Source organism: Chelmon rostratus, chromosome 14 (genome assembly GCF_017976325.1).
Source record: "Chelmon rostratus isolate fCheRos1 chromosome 14, fCheRos1.pri, whole genome shotgun sequence".
In the NCBI taxonomy this organism is placed as follows: domain Eukaryota; kingdom Metazoa; phylum Chordata; class Actinopteri; order Chaetodontiformes; family Chaetodontidae; genus Chelmon; species Chelmon rostratus.
The window spans coordinates 13578748-13597216 of NC_055671.1; the positions used below are offsets into that span (position 1 = coordinate 13578748).

The window sequence follows — 18469 nt, forward strand, 5'->3', positions numbered from 1 at the left end:
GTTTTACTTGTATACATTATGGAATGAGGGTCTTGTTCTTCTTTCGGATTAGCGTTCATCTTTTTACATTCCTGAGTACCTCTCCGGTGGTACAGCAGAGGGCTGTTCTTTGGAGTGTTGTGACGCAGCCTTGAACCCAAGGACCTTGCAAATATAAAGTCAACACTGTGAACCAGGGCCACGATGTTCATCAAATATTTAAAGAGAAAGCCTCATGGGATGTGCCCTGGAAATAGGATGAGTAAATAAAGAGCGAGGGATTGTCTCTTTCACCTGACTGATTCTTCTGACGAGCCTGTTTGCTCTCTCTCAGTCACTCTCTCACGCCCCTTCCCTCATTCTTTATTTCTCTCATGCCCCCTCCCCCCCTTTATCTCCACTTTACATGCTCACTCTGGCCCCTCTTCTGCCCCTTTGCCTCTCATTCTCGCCCCGTTCCTGTCTCATCTGTGCCCTCTTTTTTCCCTGCACAGCGGTTGTCAGGAGCGTCCGTCTCCTGCAGACTGAAGAGCTCTTTTTCACTCTGTGTTCTCAGCCCGTCTGTGCTTGTGCCAAGCTGTGGCAAGAGCAGGTGAATTTTCTTACTTGTTCACATAATTGCCCCAGCATGATATGAAATAGTGCATTGATTGCATCGCTTTAAACCTCAATCAGTGGCATTGTTCTCTTGGTTCTGCATGATCAATAAACAGACACGCACAACAGCAAAATGTTGACAAATTCGTGGTTCAGGTGGCAAATCTCCCTGTGTGTGTCGGCGGTGTACAGATATGTATAATGTGAAGAAGTTTCAGTTTGTTATGTGAATTTCTAAGACAGATTGCAATAAATTGTTTCGAACTGAACTGAACTGGTCAGACTATCAGAATGTGCTGCAAGTCAAATGCCATCCTGTCACCGAAAGGTCTGCGCTGACCTTTTCACATGATCCTCTACTTCGGTCCTGCTTCATTTAACAAACCACTGTAGAGAACATCAGATGTGAACATTCCCCCGGAGATGCAGAAATAATAAATTATTCATCTGTAACCGTCTACAAGACATTTGCGCGAAACATCAGCCTCTAACTTTGGTCTGCTAATTATGATTTGATGAGCAAGGCACATCTAAATCAGGCTCACAAATTAACTATTGAAATTCCCAAGCCTGCACTTGTCACACATATGAATAATTATTACTCCATAAATTAAAATCTTTGGTAGGCAGTGTGAAAAATTAATCAGAACTTAGAGTTTCGCCGTGATTTTTAACTTCGGCATGTTTCTCTAAGGTTAAAGAGTATCACACCGCACAGTAGGGGATTATAATTGTTTAATTATATGATTAAAACCACTTTCAAAGGCTAAATCAGCACATTAAAAAATATGTTTGAGTGCTGAAAGACATTTTTATGTGATTGAAACTAATGTAATTTTGTTTACCAATAATAATTTGTAATAACTGTTATTATATTAGAGAGTGGAATAACCTTTGAGGTAATTTTGTTTACCTGATGTGACAGATTACAAAATCCTTTTTTTTTCCGGAGTCCACTCTCACTCAGCCGCTGAACAGCTTTTAGCAAAATCATTGTCATTTAATTACACCGTCTATGTGCAACATTCATGCAAAGGTCATATTGTAATACACGTGGGTGTTTTATTTTTTTTTTTCAGAGCTTACCTTGACTAAAGGTGCTGGTGGAGCTGTTTCCCTGTCCCAGGTTAATGATGTAACCATGCTCGGGCTGGGTGGTGATGTGGAACACCAGAGAGGCCGAGCTGCTGTCTCTGTCCTCTGCCCTCAGCACTTTGGGGTTGATGGGGAACCCCAGGTGACCCGTCGCCAGTATCTTCAAAGTGGGAGCACCTTTATTGACCAAGATCTGGGGGACGCCGTTGTCAATCGCCACAATGGTGATCTTCATGGTCTGAGGGTGACGAGTCTCGAACACAGTGTCGGGGAAAACGTAGAAGTCAGTGTGCGTGCCATCGGTGACGGTAAAGGAGAAGGAGTCCTCCGAGGATTCGGTTCCGTCGTGTTTGTAGCTGATGAGGTTTTCGTTGAGGTCTTGTTTGGTAAAGCTGGTGACGGGCGTGGAGCGGTTGTAGAGGAGTTTACCATGAACAGGCAGCTGGGTGACGGTGAATTTCAGCAGCTCCTCAGACGTGTCCTGGTCCTCAGCAGTGAGCTCAAACGGCGTGATTAGCTTAATCTGCCCTTCTGTGACAACTAAACTATTCACAGTCACAACTGGTTTCTTGTTATCGACATCCACAATAGAGACCCTGAATGTTCTGAAAATAGGATTGTAGCCGTCAGTGACTTCAAACTCAAAACTGTCCATTTTCACCTCATCGTCTGAGGTGTGGATGTAGTAAATCTTACTGCCAGCCAGCTGGAGTTGAGTAAAAGACACAATGGGCATCCCAGGAGTGTCTGTGCACTCCAGGTGGCCTCTGACAGGGGCCCTTGTTATGGTGAAGGCTAAGTTCTCATCAGGGCTGTTGAGGTCAGTGGTGCTGAGGAGATCTGTGGTCAAAGTCACTCTGCCACCTTCTCTCAGAGACACACCTTTGCTGACCACGTCGGGGAACACCATGTCGATACTGCCCACGGTGATGTAGAAGTAACGATCAATGAGTGGGTTCATTCCATCTGTCACGTCAAATTTGATCAAGTCTCGGATGCCTTCCTGACCGCTGTGTGTGTAAACTATAAGCCCTGCGTCGACTTCCGCTTGTGTGAAATTCGTGCCTAGCGTGATGTTCTCCAGAGACCCGGATGGGTTTTTCCTCTGCAGGAGACCCTGACCAGGCCCGAACCGGATGATATATGCGAGCGTGCTGTTGTCTGAATCCAAATCCGTTGCTTTGAGCACTTTGTTGTTGATCTCTTTGGTCTCCCCAACTTCTACCTCCAGACCGTCGTTGATTAGCATCCTGGGGGTCTCGTCATCAACAGCGATGATCAAAACCATGGCCGTTTTCTGCACAGAGTACTTTCCATCAGTCAGAGTGACATCAAAGCTGTCCTCTGTTGTCTCTGAGTCATCATGCTCATAAATAATACTTGATGCCTCCCTAATCTGCTCTAAAGTGAAATTAGTCACCAAAACTGAGCCTGTGGATAGCTGGTTTAAAATGGCACCGTGTTTGGGAGGTTTGGAAATGATGAACATCAGCTCCTCAGGTGGAATATCGGCATCGGCCCCGTTCAGAATCGGAGTGTCGATGACGATGTTCATCCCCTCCATCACCACTATCTCCCTCAAATAAATCTCTGGCTTTTCATCATTTGCTGGGATTATAACAATTGGGAAGAAATGGTTCTCCGAGAAATTGATGCCATCAGAGCACCTAAATGTGAACCTGTCCTCCACTGGCTCTACCCCTTTGTGAATGCTCTGCACATAGAAGATATTCCCCTCCCTGATGTCTCTGATGGTAAAAGCAGTGATAGCTGTTCCTGATCTGGACTTTTCCGAGCCTGGGGCAGGTGATATATTTTCCACATAGCCTGCAGTGGGCTGGACGATGATGGTGCAAAGGATATCATCCGTTGGAGTGTCATTATCATCAGCGTTCAAGTGCTGAGGGCCGATGCCGTTTTTTTCCCCTTCAATGACGCTGAATTGAATCCCGACTCCGACCTCAGGGGCCTGGCTGTCAACAGGAAGGATAGTGACACGAACGTGCACTCCGTTGACCTTATTGCCACCTATCGTCCAATCATCGGACATGTCTGTGAGAGTCAAATTGAAGCCATCCAGCTGAGAGGCAAGACCTATCTCACCACCAGTGTGTGCGTACACAACCACACCATTAATTACATCAGCCTGTGTAAAACTAGTGGCAGGCACCCCTTTAACAAGTATTTCACCCATAGCTGGAGGATCTTCCACAATAAAGGTCAGCTGGAGGTCATCTGTGTCATCATCATGGCCTTGAATGACATTAGTCGTGATTTCCGTGGCTCCGTTTTCCAGCACATCCATATGAGAGCCGACTGTTCCCGCGGGCAGGCTGACGGTCGGAGTTTCATCATCGACAGGCTTTACATTAACTTTGACCGTCACAGGTACGACATGAATCCCATCACTGACATCCAGCTGAAATTCATCACTCATCGTCTCCTCCCCGCCGTGCATGTATGATATCTTGCCCTCCGAGATATCTTCAAGACTGAACACACCCTTTTTCTCTAGCTCAGTGAATGCAACCTGGACCTGGCCATGTTTAGGGGGCTGGCTTAGAGTAAAGGTAATCTGCTTAATCTCTGTATCTGGGTCTGTGGCATCTAGCTCAGCATTACTGATGATGTGCATACCGCGCTCAAACACAGTAAAACCAGTGTTGGTAATCTGAGGGGGTTTGTTGTTGACTGGCTGCAGGTAGATAGTGAAAGCCCCCTCTACGCTGTTCCCAGCTGTGTCTTCAACAGTGTAACGAAACTGCACGACATGGGCTGTAATTCCAAGATCAACATCAGGGGGACCGTAGGAGATTTTATGATGGTTAATTTGAGCTTGTGTGAACTCAGTGACCTCCGTGTCAGGGCTGTCTGTCAGAACCAAAGACCCGAACCCAACTGGATTATTTTCGTCCGTATCAATCGGGGGCTGGATAACTGTGTATTTGAGGTCACGGTCCTCAGAGTCCAGATCAGTGTAGCGCAGAACTTCTTTGCTAAAGTGAGTTAGCTTGTACTCCTGAACGGTCATCTGCAGGGTGGTGCCAGGGAACAGCTCAGGGGGTACGTCGTCTATGGGCAAAACCCGAACTATAAACACACTCTCTCCTGACTCATTAGGGGGGTCATTGTCATCCTGAACTGTGAACACAAACTGATCCATGATGGTATCTGTGTTGTGAGGGCCTGTGTGCTTGTAAAACAGCTTCCCGTCAGTGATATCTTTCTGGAGCCACTCTGTCACCTCTTTCTCGTACACTTCGTCCTCAGCATTGAACTTCCAAGAGGAGGGGTCCTCCGGGGCGTCCGACTGCCTCAGGAACACTGTGCCAATAGTAGAAAAGGGAGGAACAATGGTGAATTTGATAGTTGAGTCCTCAGAGTCAATGTCAGCAGCGCTGAGCATGAGGGGAGATATAGGCATCATCTGGTTTTTGAATAGCACCAGGCCAGTGTTTGCATTTATAATCGGCGGCTCGTCGTCAGTGGGAACGATTGTAATCGGGAAAAGGAACTCTACTTCGTTTTTCCCATCCGACATCTTGAAGATAATGTTGTCGCTGTATGTGTCGCTCCCGTCATGCTGGTACACGACAACACCTGTCGCAAGGTCAGCAGGTGTGAAGAACTTCCTGTGAGAGCCCAGCACCATGAGGTCCCCGTGGCGCAGCCCATCCACCACCGTGATGGTGACGGTGTCCAGGCTGTCTTCATCGCTGATCTCCAGGTTGTGGGCGCTGAAGAGAGGCCGAGACTGGCCCTCGTACAGCAGCTGGCCCGTGTTCCGGGTCACCACAGGGGCCAGAGAGTTCATCGGCTTCACGACTATCATGAAAGCGAAGGGGTCTGAGACGGCCCCGTCTGTGTCGACCGCCTCAAACTCGAGCTGGAAAATCCTCTCAGTGTCTGAGTCCAGGGAGGGGGGCTTGTAAGCTATTTTCAGGTCACGCAAGTCTCTCTGGTAGAAGGACGTGATTGGCAGGTTTCTGTCATCAGTGCTGACTATGTAGCCCTCCTCATATGATAAGGGAGAGGTGATGTTGAAAATAAGCTCATCTGGGTCTGACTCTGCATCTTCAGCAGCCAGCATATCAGGGGTGAGGGCGGTCATGACAAACTGGCTGATCTCCATCATCATCATGGACACAAAGCTGGGCTTGGGGGGAGTGTTTTCTTCTCCCTCTTTGATGCGAATCATAAGATGGAAATACTCCTGTTTCACCAGGTTGCCTTCTTTGTCATGCAGCTCTACAACCATGGGAACATAGTCCCTGTTGGGAGACTTGCGCTCGAACGTGTGCTCATAGCGGATGTCAGATTGGGTGAATTCATCACAGTCCAGCATTTTGGAAAGTTTCCCCCCATCAATGAGTCTGCCGTACCTGGGCAGCGCGCTGCCGCTCGTCAGGGATGCAACCTCACATTTATGAGAGTCTCTGTCGTACGTGAACTCCAGAATCTTCTTATCAATTGGGTTGCTGATCCCTCTCAGATTATCGACAGTGAGAGGCATATTTTTGGTGAGTAACTCAAGCTGCGTAAAAACTACTTCAACCTCCATCATAAACGGGATAATAACGGTTTCGGTTTGCGCGTCATACCTGAGCTGCAGCCTCACTCTGTCTTTAGCCGGACTTCTCGAGCCGTAGTGGGAATATGTGACATCATTGGGACCGAAATCACACGGAAACTTTTTGGGAGAGAGGTGCCCCGGTCTCTGCGAGAGCGGGTCGTTATCCAGGACGGTGATGCTGCACCGGTCTCCCGGCTGCGTCTGAATCACCAAATCATTGATGGGATCGATGAAGACCGACCTCCCGAAAGGCACGCGTACTCCGTTGTTGGCCACCAAGATTGCATCTTCTGACAGTTCAGATCTCAGCGCGTAAAATAATCCAGCGCTGTCGGGCTGCGCGAAAACAATACCTGTAACTGAAAAACACAGGAGAAGTCTATGGAACATCTTGGCAACGACTGTGATCCAAACCATGCGGAAACAGTCACTCTGCCAGGGTGGTGAAAAATGCTCCTGTTTTTCGGCTCGATGAGGTAAAAACCCCCGAAGTGTCGGGAGTCCGTTGGATGCCTACGCGGTGACTCCCACGCATCAGTCCGTCCGGACACTCCACATGCGCGGCGAGAATAGCGCGCAGGAGTTTTAACTTCAGACACTTGAGAGGCTGCGTAAAAGTGCTGCCGCCCATCTCTGCACATATTGGAGGATTTTTAGGGTTTGCTACCTCAGCCTTATCGCCAATGGGCAGTTCAGCTGACAGTCACGGGGAGGCGGAGACTGGAAGATGAGCCGAATTACACAGATGCGCATCATTACATTTATTGCGATTGCTGAGTTCGTTGTGTCAGGACTATTCTTTGTAATATGGGATATAACAAGGGATTTAATATAACATTGCCCTGAATGATAATAGCCTATTCAGTATTGCTCATGTGCACTCTATATTACACAGATCATACAATTATGTCATCTGTGGACATAAAGCCAGTGATGAAATTGTGAGAAATGTCAAAACTCTAACCCAGAGGGCTGCAGTGATTGTCAGTATTTTCATGCCATGTCTGAAAGAGCAAGTTCAGTAAGTGCACTATCTGTGTTCTGTTACTGAATGAATGATGCATTTTAAAAGATGAAAAATAAAAAACAAATCAGAAATCAGGAATCATTTATTGTCATTACACAAGTTTCCAAGTGCAACGAAATTCTGTTCAGTTACACCGTCCCCGTCAAATCTTGTAATAGTCATTCAAAACAATGGAACCATTTGTTTCTTTCACAAAAACAGGCAATTTATGCACTTGCAGGCTTGTCTGTCCCAGCCTTCATTCACAATACATTTTTGCAAATAAAGCTCAGGGGCATAAATGCCACATACTGCTTAACTGCAAAGTCCCTGCTTCCAGTGTGATCATGGATCATTGTTGCATGTCATCTGTCTCCCGCTCTCTCTCTCACTCTCTCCTGTCTCTTCTCTCAGACTGTCCAATAACTCTCCCAAAAAGCTCATTGATACATATTCAGCAACTACAGGTGATTTAGCACATCTTAGTATTCCTTGAATTCTTGACAACCTTGAGTGCAACCAAAATCCAGAGATCCTTGAACCCAACTGTACAGAAAACTTTACTATAAAAACTTTGGCTTTAGTGTTATGATTTTCTTATATGGCAGTGGCAAGAACCATATCCCAAAAGGAAAATAAAAAGGAAAATGGTGACCAATTACTTTCAATGTATGGCGAAAAAACTGGATAAGATGTGATTCTGGTGAGATAAACTGTGGGGTTTATTCCCTGAAAAAAGGGATACATCTGCACACACCCTGCAAAAAGCTTCAGTTTGAAAAGCTGATATAAGTGAAAGACTAAGTTGTTTAGTTCCTATTCATGTATGCCTTCATCCATTTATTCATTTTACTGTTTATTTTATGGTGAATAAGCAGTTGAATGTGGGCCTGTGAAGCACACTGGCCTTCCCTGAAGCAAGAAAAAGATGCTGTGCAAACCTCCCATTGTCCAGCAGGCTGGACAAAGAGTGACCCCCTCCTTGTCAGTCTAGGTCAGCGAAGTATAATAATAATGCAGAAACAAAACCCAACCCAAAATACTGACATAAGCAGCAGCGCTGGGATGTGAAATAGACGTTCTGCTGTCAGGGACCAAAAAAATGCTGCAAATTGTTTTTTAAGACTAAAAATCTATCCTGCCAGACCTTGGTGGTGGTCCTAGGGGGAAATTTGTGCAGCAAGTTAAAACATCTGTCAAGGCTGAGTCATGAGAGAATAAACCCTCTTTGCTCCCCCTGCTCTGCAAACAGGCTTTTTGATGTAATCACTTCTCTGCCATTGAAACACTTTTGCTGAATATTTGCTGCTTAGCATTCATGGACACAGCAACTGTTGCGGTCACATAAAAAGCATGGCTGCCACTGATCAAATACAAGTCAGTCCGAAGTTTGTGCAAACTTTTTATACGATTACTGAGAAACACAGGTTACTGTTCAACTTAAATAAGTTGATCAAAGCAGGACAGAGCATCGGTTCTGTGAATATGTAACAATTCATACCAACACCACCATCAGGCAAACTCATATAGCCGCTATAATCCGAGCGAAGTCTCTGTCTCTCGCCGTGAAACTGGTAACAAGTTTCAAAACATGAATATTTTAAAAGTTCCACGCTGTTCTCACAAACCTGACAGCCCTGAGTCTTTAAAATCCTCATACATAAGCCTGAACCTTAAAAGTACTGCTGGTGACTACTTTTGTTCCTGACTCACCACCACCACCCACGTTTAAAATGCCAGGTGATTAGAGGGCTTCTACTGCCTTGTTATTTCAAAGTACATGGCACCCCCTGCTTTTCCAGCTGTCATGCCCTTTCTGTGTGCTGGAACATTCTTCTTGTGACTTTGCATGAGAGCAAGCATTCAGATACACGCGTGTTAGATCTGCACCGCCAGACGCGAGGACATTTAGACAGATTGTATTGAATGCCAAAGTCTGACGGAGGCAGCTATGAGGAACAAAGGATGGATGTAAAGATCATTATTAAGTCAACGAAATTAGAGGCTGGTGAGTGTTTTCACCTGGAATTTTAAGCCACTGTATTTGTTTCCCACACAATTATTTTCCTTGGAAAACGTATAAATACTGATGGCCTGATGAGCACCTGTTTACAAGCAATCCCCATTAGTTTGACTCCCTGTATTTCTACTTTCACAAGTATTTCGTCTTTCCCCATTCGACTAATTAGCACTGAAACTGTGTCTCATCCCCACAGCCCGCCTCTATCACCTACCAAGCACGCTGAAACTTTTGGAAAGTCCAGCCTTGGATTTATGACATATTCATACAGTGCTGGATATGGGGCTCCTTCTGCACAGCAGCTGCTCGGCCGTGATAAGGACACACACAGAGATTCTGGGGTTTGAGCCCATACGGGATGGTAAAAGATTCAAAACTGTCAGGTAATGAGACAGCATGAGGGTTAGGCAGCCATCAGATTGTTGCATTTGCATAACATCTTGGCACAAAAAAAAATCCCCTGCTTATCATAAAAGCTAATTTACTTGAATAGGCTTTTCGCGATGAGCTGGACCCACATTTACCATTAAAAGCCAAATGAATATTCACCAACGTCGTACACATTGTTATGCAGCAGCAGGAGTTCACCAGAGCAGATTAGTCTAAATCAATTTTACATATTTGTGTCATTCTTAAAGTCAATATGAAACGATTATTGTTGTTTGCCCTGTGGATGTGCGAGGCAGGCTGTGGGACGCCTGGTCAAATGGTTTTGCCTGGTTAGCAGGAGGAGGAACCGTTAAAAAGCCATCAAATAGTCCCAAAATAACTGTTGAGGAAACAATGGATTCTCAGAGCGAGGCCGAGCCCCCTGAAAATGTGGCTGCACCGCACTGAGAAAATTCGTTTTGTACACACTCACCGCCCACACACCTTTGTCCCACCAGAATCAAGAGGTGGGAGTTTTAATCTGTGATGCTGCGACAGAGCAGGAGTGTGACAGTTGATGTTGATGGGGTTTTTTTCTGGGGCCATTTTTTGCTCCTGATTATGCTTTTGCAGATGTCCGGCAGGGTTTGAGTCCATGCACAGTTCATCACCCGGGGAGAGGCTCCTTGTTTTGCATCTTGATTGCAGTGGGTTGGTTGTATTGCTTTGGGAGAGCGTGACTTCACATTTGAAATTAATGACCTGTAACTCCAATGAATAATGTACATGTTGTGAGTCTATTCATACAGCGAATACATTTAAGGCACAGAAAAGAATTTCCTATGCATACGCAGAGAGGTGGAAATAAATCCAGTATACATTTTTGGGTTACTTGTACTTGAGTTTTGTCATTTTATACCTTTTCATAATTCTACTAAGCCATTTTCACTATATTTTAATGGCTGTACAGTAGTTCATATGCACATGACTATTTTACATACAAAACATTTGATCAGTCTGAAAGAAGATGCATTGAAATAGTTTCTTGTTCAACTGCATATAAAGAAGTGATAATTAGTTTCTACATGAACAGTTGCAATATTAAAATGCATCTTACATATTAATTCGTGGAGAAAATTAATCCAGTGATATAACTCCGGCCATAAGGGTGATATGAAATGAATAATATGAAATATATATATTTACTTTTGATAGCAAAGTACATTTACTACCAAATCTGTACTTTCACTGAGGTAAACATTTTGAATGCAGGACCTTTATTTGTATTTGCACACTGTGCTATCAGTACTTTTACTTAAGTAGAGGATCTGAACACTTCTTCCACCACTTCCTCTTGCATATCCACCACACAGCTGTTACTCTGAAGCTTTCAGCACTCGGCATCAATGAAAGGAGCCTTCCTCCTGTCACTCTCCACTCTGTCCTCGCTATCTCCATAACCACGCAGAACCTGTTGCTTCTTGAGGAAGCCAACGCATAAAAGCAGCGGCTCGACATGCAAAACCACTGATTTCACCTCACTGCAAAACCAAGCTGCAATTACTTCTTGTCTGGGTCAGCTAACAGTGTAATGGGAAACCCCCTCCTACTCCCTCCTACCCCCCCAATTACACACACATTCACACAAGGACATACAAACCATACAGATTCACATCTGGTCCGTCTTTGTTCCCATATTACGGCCGTGAAAAAGTAGGCTTTCAGAGGACGCACCAGAAACTCTTCTCTCCAAACAGGCATCTCAGCGCCGCGGCTGCTCTGTAATCATCAACACAATGACCGTGTGAGTTTACACAAAGTGCCATTCTGGTAAACGTTTACTGTCTGGTGAAACCGTCAGTTTGTTCCTGTGTCTCACACACTCATTTACATTACAGATGACAGTGCTCGTGCAGGCTTTTGCCTTTCAGTTAGGGGAACAAGGTTATTATTATGAATTTGAGGGCAATTGGGTAAATAGCTGCCGTATCTGTGGATCTGTTTCTAGATTAATTGCCGTGAAAACTGTGAGAAAAGACAGAATTTCAATGAACCATTTTGCTCCTGTCAGGCCTTTGAAACAGGCTCTAGTTTGCAACCATTTCTTTCACAACTACCGGCTATATTTTTGCAAAATCCTGCTTTTCCCAGGTTAATATTCACTGGTGAGACTTTAACCTGAAATTCAGAACTGTTTGGAATTAATGAATTGTTTACAGCTTGTGTGTGAAACCTTTTCCGGCTGGTTGGCTTTGTGACATGCCCCTCACACAGCGTATTCTCTCTATTTCATGTGATTTCACAGAGGTGATGAGTCTAATAAGGGACAAGCCTGCCACACTCCATCACGCATCAGACAAAGCCCTCAGCCCTGCAGGCACTGTCAATTTGCAATGGTTGTTGTCGGCTCTCGTGGCTTGTTGGAGGTGAATTTGTTACAGTGTTCTTACAGCATTTTCTTGTTACTGTGAGTTGTAATAAGAGGCGATAAGAACAGAAGGGACAAGGTTTAAAACCTATGAAAGAGTCTGTGCTTCTTAGTAGTTTTTCTAGACTTCCACTTGCTTTCTGTTTTCACACAAACCTTTTGGAGTCTAAAACAGATACAGAACAGCAGCACACAGAAAAGAACAAATTGTTTATATTCCTCAGACCAAATATTCCTGAGGAAAGTACAAAGTTACTTACACGGGAGATGCAACTGAGGTGGTATAAACCCTACTACAGTATCTTGCAGATTATTTGCTGTCTGACAGCGTAACCAAAGGATTTTGGTAGTGTGAGAAAAACAAAAGAAACACCTCCACTCCTTCTCCGAAAGAGGCAGATCAATCATGCAAATGCAGCCGTGAATTCTATTGAAACGGTCAGGGGAAAGAAATGGTGTTATTATTCTTTTTAATAGGCTACTGCTCTCTGGTGGTGAAGAGCAGCAGCAGCATTCCAGGAATCAGCTCATGAGTCAAGTGCTAAAGGTTATCAGGGGCTGACGTGTATCAGGTTGCACTGACGCAGGAACAGATGCAGCATCACGACTGAAAAACCTGAAAAGTTTTGAGCCGATCGGGCACGCGGCTGTTGTTTTCCAGGGGTTTATTTCAAATGATCGTGACAAAAGTTTTTCTGGCTCAATCCTGAGCGTGGTAAACAGAATTAAAAGGTTGCCACTTTTTCTGCATGTACAGTAATGTATTAAGAAAATTATACTGTCTAAATCCACGTTCAACCAGCAAGCTAACCTCAGTGAGGATTTTCCCTCTGACTTTTGACATTGCATGCATCTCTCTGCTCTCTGTGTTCAGTCCACATTGCGAAGATAAATCCCACGCACACTCTGTGTGAAAGCGGGACGTTAGAGGCAGGTGTAAAAGAAAATAGAGAGCCTCTGAGCCAAATTAAATTTCACAGCTTTGACTCAGAGTCAGAACAAAGAGTGCAGCTGGTTCTTTGAAGGTTAACAACCTTCTGTATGACACCCTTTCCCTTTGCTCCTGCTCTGTTCTTTGGCTCTTCCAATGAGCTGATCCTTGTCCGCTAACACCTGCTGCACACGCACGCACGCGCGCACGCACGCACGCACGCACGCACACACACACACACACACACACACACAAAACTAATATCAGAGCACCAGTGAGATCTCTGGTACTGAAGGAGGACGGCTCACGGCAGTAACTTCCTTGCTTTTATCTTATCAGCAGTCACATTAGAGTTCACTGTGTGACTAATGGACTCATTTGCAGAGAGGCTGTTCCACTCGGGGTGTACCTGCACTGGGATGGACTTGTCAAGCCTTCTTGAAAATAAAAGAAATTTCAAACAAATCAATAGGTTGAGATGTGTACATTGGCTGCTTAAAGGGTTCTTTAAAAACGCATTTTAATTTGATGATGGCAGCTCAGACCTGTCCAGATCTCATCAATCTACAAACAAAGCACAAGGTGCAGGGCAAGCCCTACCTAATGCACAGAAACAAAGCTATCCTAATCCTGTCCTGCATCCCTCCTACCACTAACCTCAGACACCCACTGACAGAGAGGTGAGTCCCCCACAGAGGGACTGACCTGACCAGGGTTGATATTGACTTTAAAGGGACCCTCCAGCCATTTAGCACTGCTCTTCCATAAAGTTGGGGGGCTGCCAAGAGACAGATTAAAACACATAATGGTGAAAATTGAAGGAGCAGAGATATCCTGACTTTTATAGGCTCTCGTATGGGTAATGCTGCAAAAATGCTAAATTCCCGTAATGCAGCTGGATAATGTCTTTCATTAGACCCCCCCCCCCCCCCCCCCCCCCCCCCCCCCCCCGCCTCCTAAACACACATTTCTTTTTGTCATTTTGTCACACAGACTTTCTGTTAGAAACATTTATGTTGTTAAGGCTCCCCAGCCCAAGATGAGGACACCATCAGGTTGCTTTCTCAGACTTTGAAGAGGTCCCTCCGGAACCACAAAAGACATTTTACAATTGTTTTCACAGGCTGAATAATAGCCTCTGCTTCGTAAGTAAACTGAACTTCACTTGTAAAATAGGCACTTTAATCCTGATATATTCTGGCAATAAACAAAGGTTAGGTTTAGGAATGATTTATAACATTTGCTAATTTTCTTTGGGAAAGACACCTTGGCTCCCACTAGAGGAACATATATTCAGTCCTCAGATATGTTCCCACCAACTGATTTTGATGTTAATGCCAGTCCTAAAATAGAGGACTGGCAACCACAGAATAAACATTTAAATTCATATGAGACTAAAACTGTGTCAGCTCAAGGCTTTATGATGCTGAAAAGAAAAAGTCATCTCACAATTACTATCAGAATTATTATCATGTGTGGTAGGATTAGTAGTGAAGCAATGATATTAGTAAATAAGTCGAGATAGTATTTATTATTTACCATACTGTGATTCATTTTATTCTCAGCATAAAAGACTGCAGCTAGTAGCTAGCGTTACTTGATTCAGTCTTATTAGCATGCTAGCATGTTTACAATGGTAATTCTAACACGTTGAACGTTGTTAGCTTTGCAGGTACGAGAGCTTGTGGAAATCATAGTTGTTCAGACATTCAGTATGACTGCAGACGTCAAAATCGGGATCACTGTCATTGTTGTGATATTTGGTCATCAATTCAATCATTGTCAGGACATTTCACTGAAAAAGCTAAAATGTCAACCTCATGGAAAAGTCAGAGGACCACCAGAGTCAGTAGGATTCATTGTCTGGGGACTGTGAAAGTTCAATCACTTGAGATGTGTCAGCAAAAACAGCACAACAAGGCAGCGATAGAAAGCAGTTGTGAAGCTCTAAGTATATCCCTGCAGTCTGCCTGCACACACACAGCGTGCTATCACTGAGCTGCTGTTGGAAAAGTATACTGACTAAGACTTTGCTCTTTCTGTTTTGACCAGGCTTCATGGATATAGCGCAAACAAGCTAAACTCAGCCTGTGGCTGTTGTGTCCTTAAAATACACTCTCCGAGCGGTTTATTAATACTCCCACAAGCCCTCTAAACACAGTACTGAAAGTTGGTGCAGAGAGAGAAAAGATACAAAGAAAGAGGGGATTATAAAAGATTAGCTCTAGGAGCGCCTCTACAGATTTAGGAGACCACTTAACTCAAAGGAGAAAAACTGTTTAGTGAAGCGACTTTCAGACACTTTAAAAACTTGCACAGTTTCTCTTTCGCAGTCGAAAAACATACAGATGCTGAAAAATCGCAGCACGTTCTTGTCATTTGACGTCTCCTCCAGCACACCCAATAAACTAACCCCTCACTTGAATGTAATCCAAGCTATTTCTTTTATGCTTCATCTCTAATATGAAGAATACATTTACCTTACATTACATACATCATAGTCATACATGTCAATGCTGCTTATTGCTAAATAAGTTCATAGGTTCACTCACATAGACTAATAGTGAAATACTGGAACATTTGGCTGCAGCAGTGTGATAGTTTGACAGCGTGTGTTACGGATATGGAAAGGTTTTTGCTTTTAAATCAGTGCTTACCAAGAGGAGCATCAGGTGTTTTGCAGCCAAATCCCATTTTTTTCCCCCATCACTTAGAAACGCTCTCCAGATGCATAAAAAATGTTTGCAGTCCAGACTAGCAACAATGGCAAAGAAGGAGAGAGGTGGCAAGAAGCAGAAGGTATTTCCTATGACCTTATCAAATTGGATTCGGATCATTTTGCCTTTGAATTGCATGTGTCTGGGCCTTTTTTTTGACACTGTGTTTTAAATGTTTTAAAGGGTTGTTATATTATGTATATCTATTCTATATACTATTCTCAGTCACACCATCATTTGCATTGGAAAACACTTGGAAAAATTGTGATTTATATCAAAATCTAAACGATTAAGCTTCCTTGCCGTCAAAAGACTCTGGGAAACAGTGTACAGCATTTGTATAAAAATACATTTTGAGAATGAGAAAACATGGGTTTGTGTGTATATTAATGTTTGAAAGAGCAACCCTGCTTTAAAGCCACATGTCACTTTAGCCTGAAGGATATCAGTCGCTCAGATCTACCATAATGACGAAGGACAGAGATTCATGGAGCGCTTGCCCCTCAGTGCTGAATAACAGAAAATCGCAGCACGTCTAAATGTGCTGTTCGCCTAAATATCTGTACTCCATCAACATTAATTATTTGCCATTCTGCAGAGGAAGAGATGCAAGAAAGTGAATCAGAGCAGTCCATCAATGCATGCGCTCCTCCATGGGGTTTTCCTCCAGCTGCCATTCTAATTTTAAAACAGAAGGGGGCAGAATTAGGTCATTCATATAATTAAATAATCTTTAGGCGGAGCCTCATATGGCTTATGTGCATTTATCAATTTCCCTGAGGTGTGATACCACGTGGCTGTGTGCATGTGGTGACTGAGGTTCCAGCTCATTTGGGACACACCTGCACACACACACACACACCTGTGTATAAACATGTGCTGCACGTGTTTGAGTGACAGATGTTGAGGAATGAAGTGAAAATGTGCAGGATGGGCTGTCAGAAGGGGGCTGTTTCCATGCCCGGCTCCCTATTTCTTTATCTGGCTCACTGACCTGTGGCGCTGGTCTTATCGACGCCGCTTCTGTGGAGGACCACCAGATCTCATTTTAGATTGCCCGCCTTTAATGGCAGGCCAAAGAGTACTCTCAACATGTCATTTATAAAGCAGTGGGGGCACAAAAGAAGACGGAGGACTCCATGGGAAAACCCATTTTATAGCAAGTGGCGCTGTATTCCTGTATATTTTCCTTTTCCTGTACACACACACACACACACACACACAGCTTCATGCACAGCTGCTGCGATCAGTCAATGCCAATTTGTCATTCTCGTCTCAGCATCCTGTTTCCTCTTTCTCTGCATATTCGACATCTTCAAACCGAGAGACTAAAAACACTGCTGGAAACCATCCTCTAAATCAGATCATGAGCTGCGCATCGCTGTATTGATCACAAGATAAACCAATCAACGGGAAAAGTTTGCTCTTTCTCTGTAGTTATAATCTAATAAAGTTCTGCAGTAACATTAAAGCTAATGTTGAGACGTCAAATCAATCATTTTTAATAAAGCCACAAATGGGGCAAGCGTCTGAACAGCTGGCCTCGCGGTTTACTCTGCAATAACTTAACGGCTGTTGCATGTTGTCTCTGGAGTTCACACATGGACAAGGGTTGGCTGGGCAGGGGATACGTCCTTCCACCAACACTGCAGCACTTTGTCTGATTATGTAGACAGTGGCAGAAGGGTTGAGAGCACTGGAGGACAGACCGGTCTGCGCTCATCAAGCATCTTTTCTCCCAAACTTGTTGGATGGACCCACACATTCACACACTTTCTCTCTGCATTGTCTCATCTCACCCGGAGGGCTCCCGCACTTGACGCAGGGACTCTAAAACCAGACCACAATGCGTCATCCCCCCTGCGGGATCTGTGCCACAGCAAAGCAAACACACTGCCTGGGAGCCACGGTGGACTTGCTGAAGCCCGGACTGGTGCTGCTGCCGATACGGTGCTGCATCAGAGGAAATTCTCCTCCTGTGTCAGTCCCTGTCAGGACTTCATACCTGCTCATTCTCAACTCAGCTCAGGTCTGAAAGCTCAACCTGACATGTGACTATGAAGCATCTTTCTACCTCGCTGCTCGTAAAGATTAAACTGCAGCACTCGCTTTGTTTAAGTGTGGAATTTTAATTTCACGCCTTAAAGAGCGCAAAACCAGAGGATGTGAAGAAATTATCTGATTTCCTCCTTTTTAATGAACCCATGTTATCTTTTTGCTTGTACTTCATGAGCATTTAAAATGTCAAATATTTATGCTGGCCTGATGATGACCATGCACTACTTGGTTTAAAAAATAAAAATAAAAAAATGATGTTTAAGATTAAAAACTGCCATTTAAACCAGCTTCACACAGAGCTTGTAAATGCACATTGTTTTGCAAAAAGCTGCAGCAATTAAGCACTTTTTAGGCGAACACTGCGACATCATCAGCTTCCGCTGCACTCTGATCTTTTCCCATTTCAGAAGTAAATTTCTGGTGAATTTGCCCCACAGTGACTTTGATTAAAATAAATGAGAAAATCCATTTGTGATGGCACTCCTGCTCCCCGCCCTCCATCTGAGTCTGCATCCTAATGGATGGTGAGACCCGACGGTGCGCTTTCTCTTGTGCATTACAGCATGCACACTCCATTATTCTCTCTAGCCTATTTTTCTTACCCAAGTATGCATTTTTGTTTTTCGAGGGTGGAGAACGGAAAGAAGCAATTCGGAAACAAATGATTCAGACCTTCTCAGATGATAATGATTAATG

At 44.3% G+C, this 18469-nt stretch overlaps 1 protein-coding gene across 1 annotated transcript in view; it reads right to left on the minus strand.

Annotated features, from left to right (window-relative positions):
- The window catches only part of LOC121617565 (FRAS1-related extracellular matrix protein 2-like), a 54949-nt gene extending 48288 nt beyond the window's left edge, over positions 1–6661 (minus strand). The window contains exon 1 of the mRNA XM_041952757.1: positions 1663–6661. Within this exon, the coding sequence (XP_041808691.1) occupies positions 1663–6661 (4999 nt within the window). The remainder of the gene's footprint in view (positions 1–1662) is intronic.
- Between the last annotated feature and the right edge of the window lie 11808 nt (positions 6662–18469).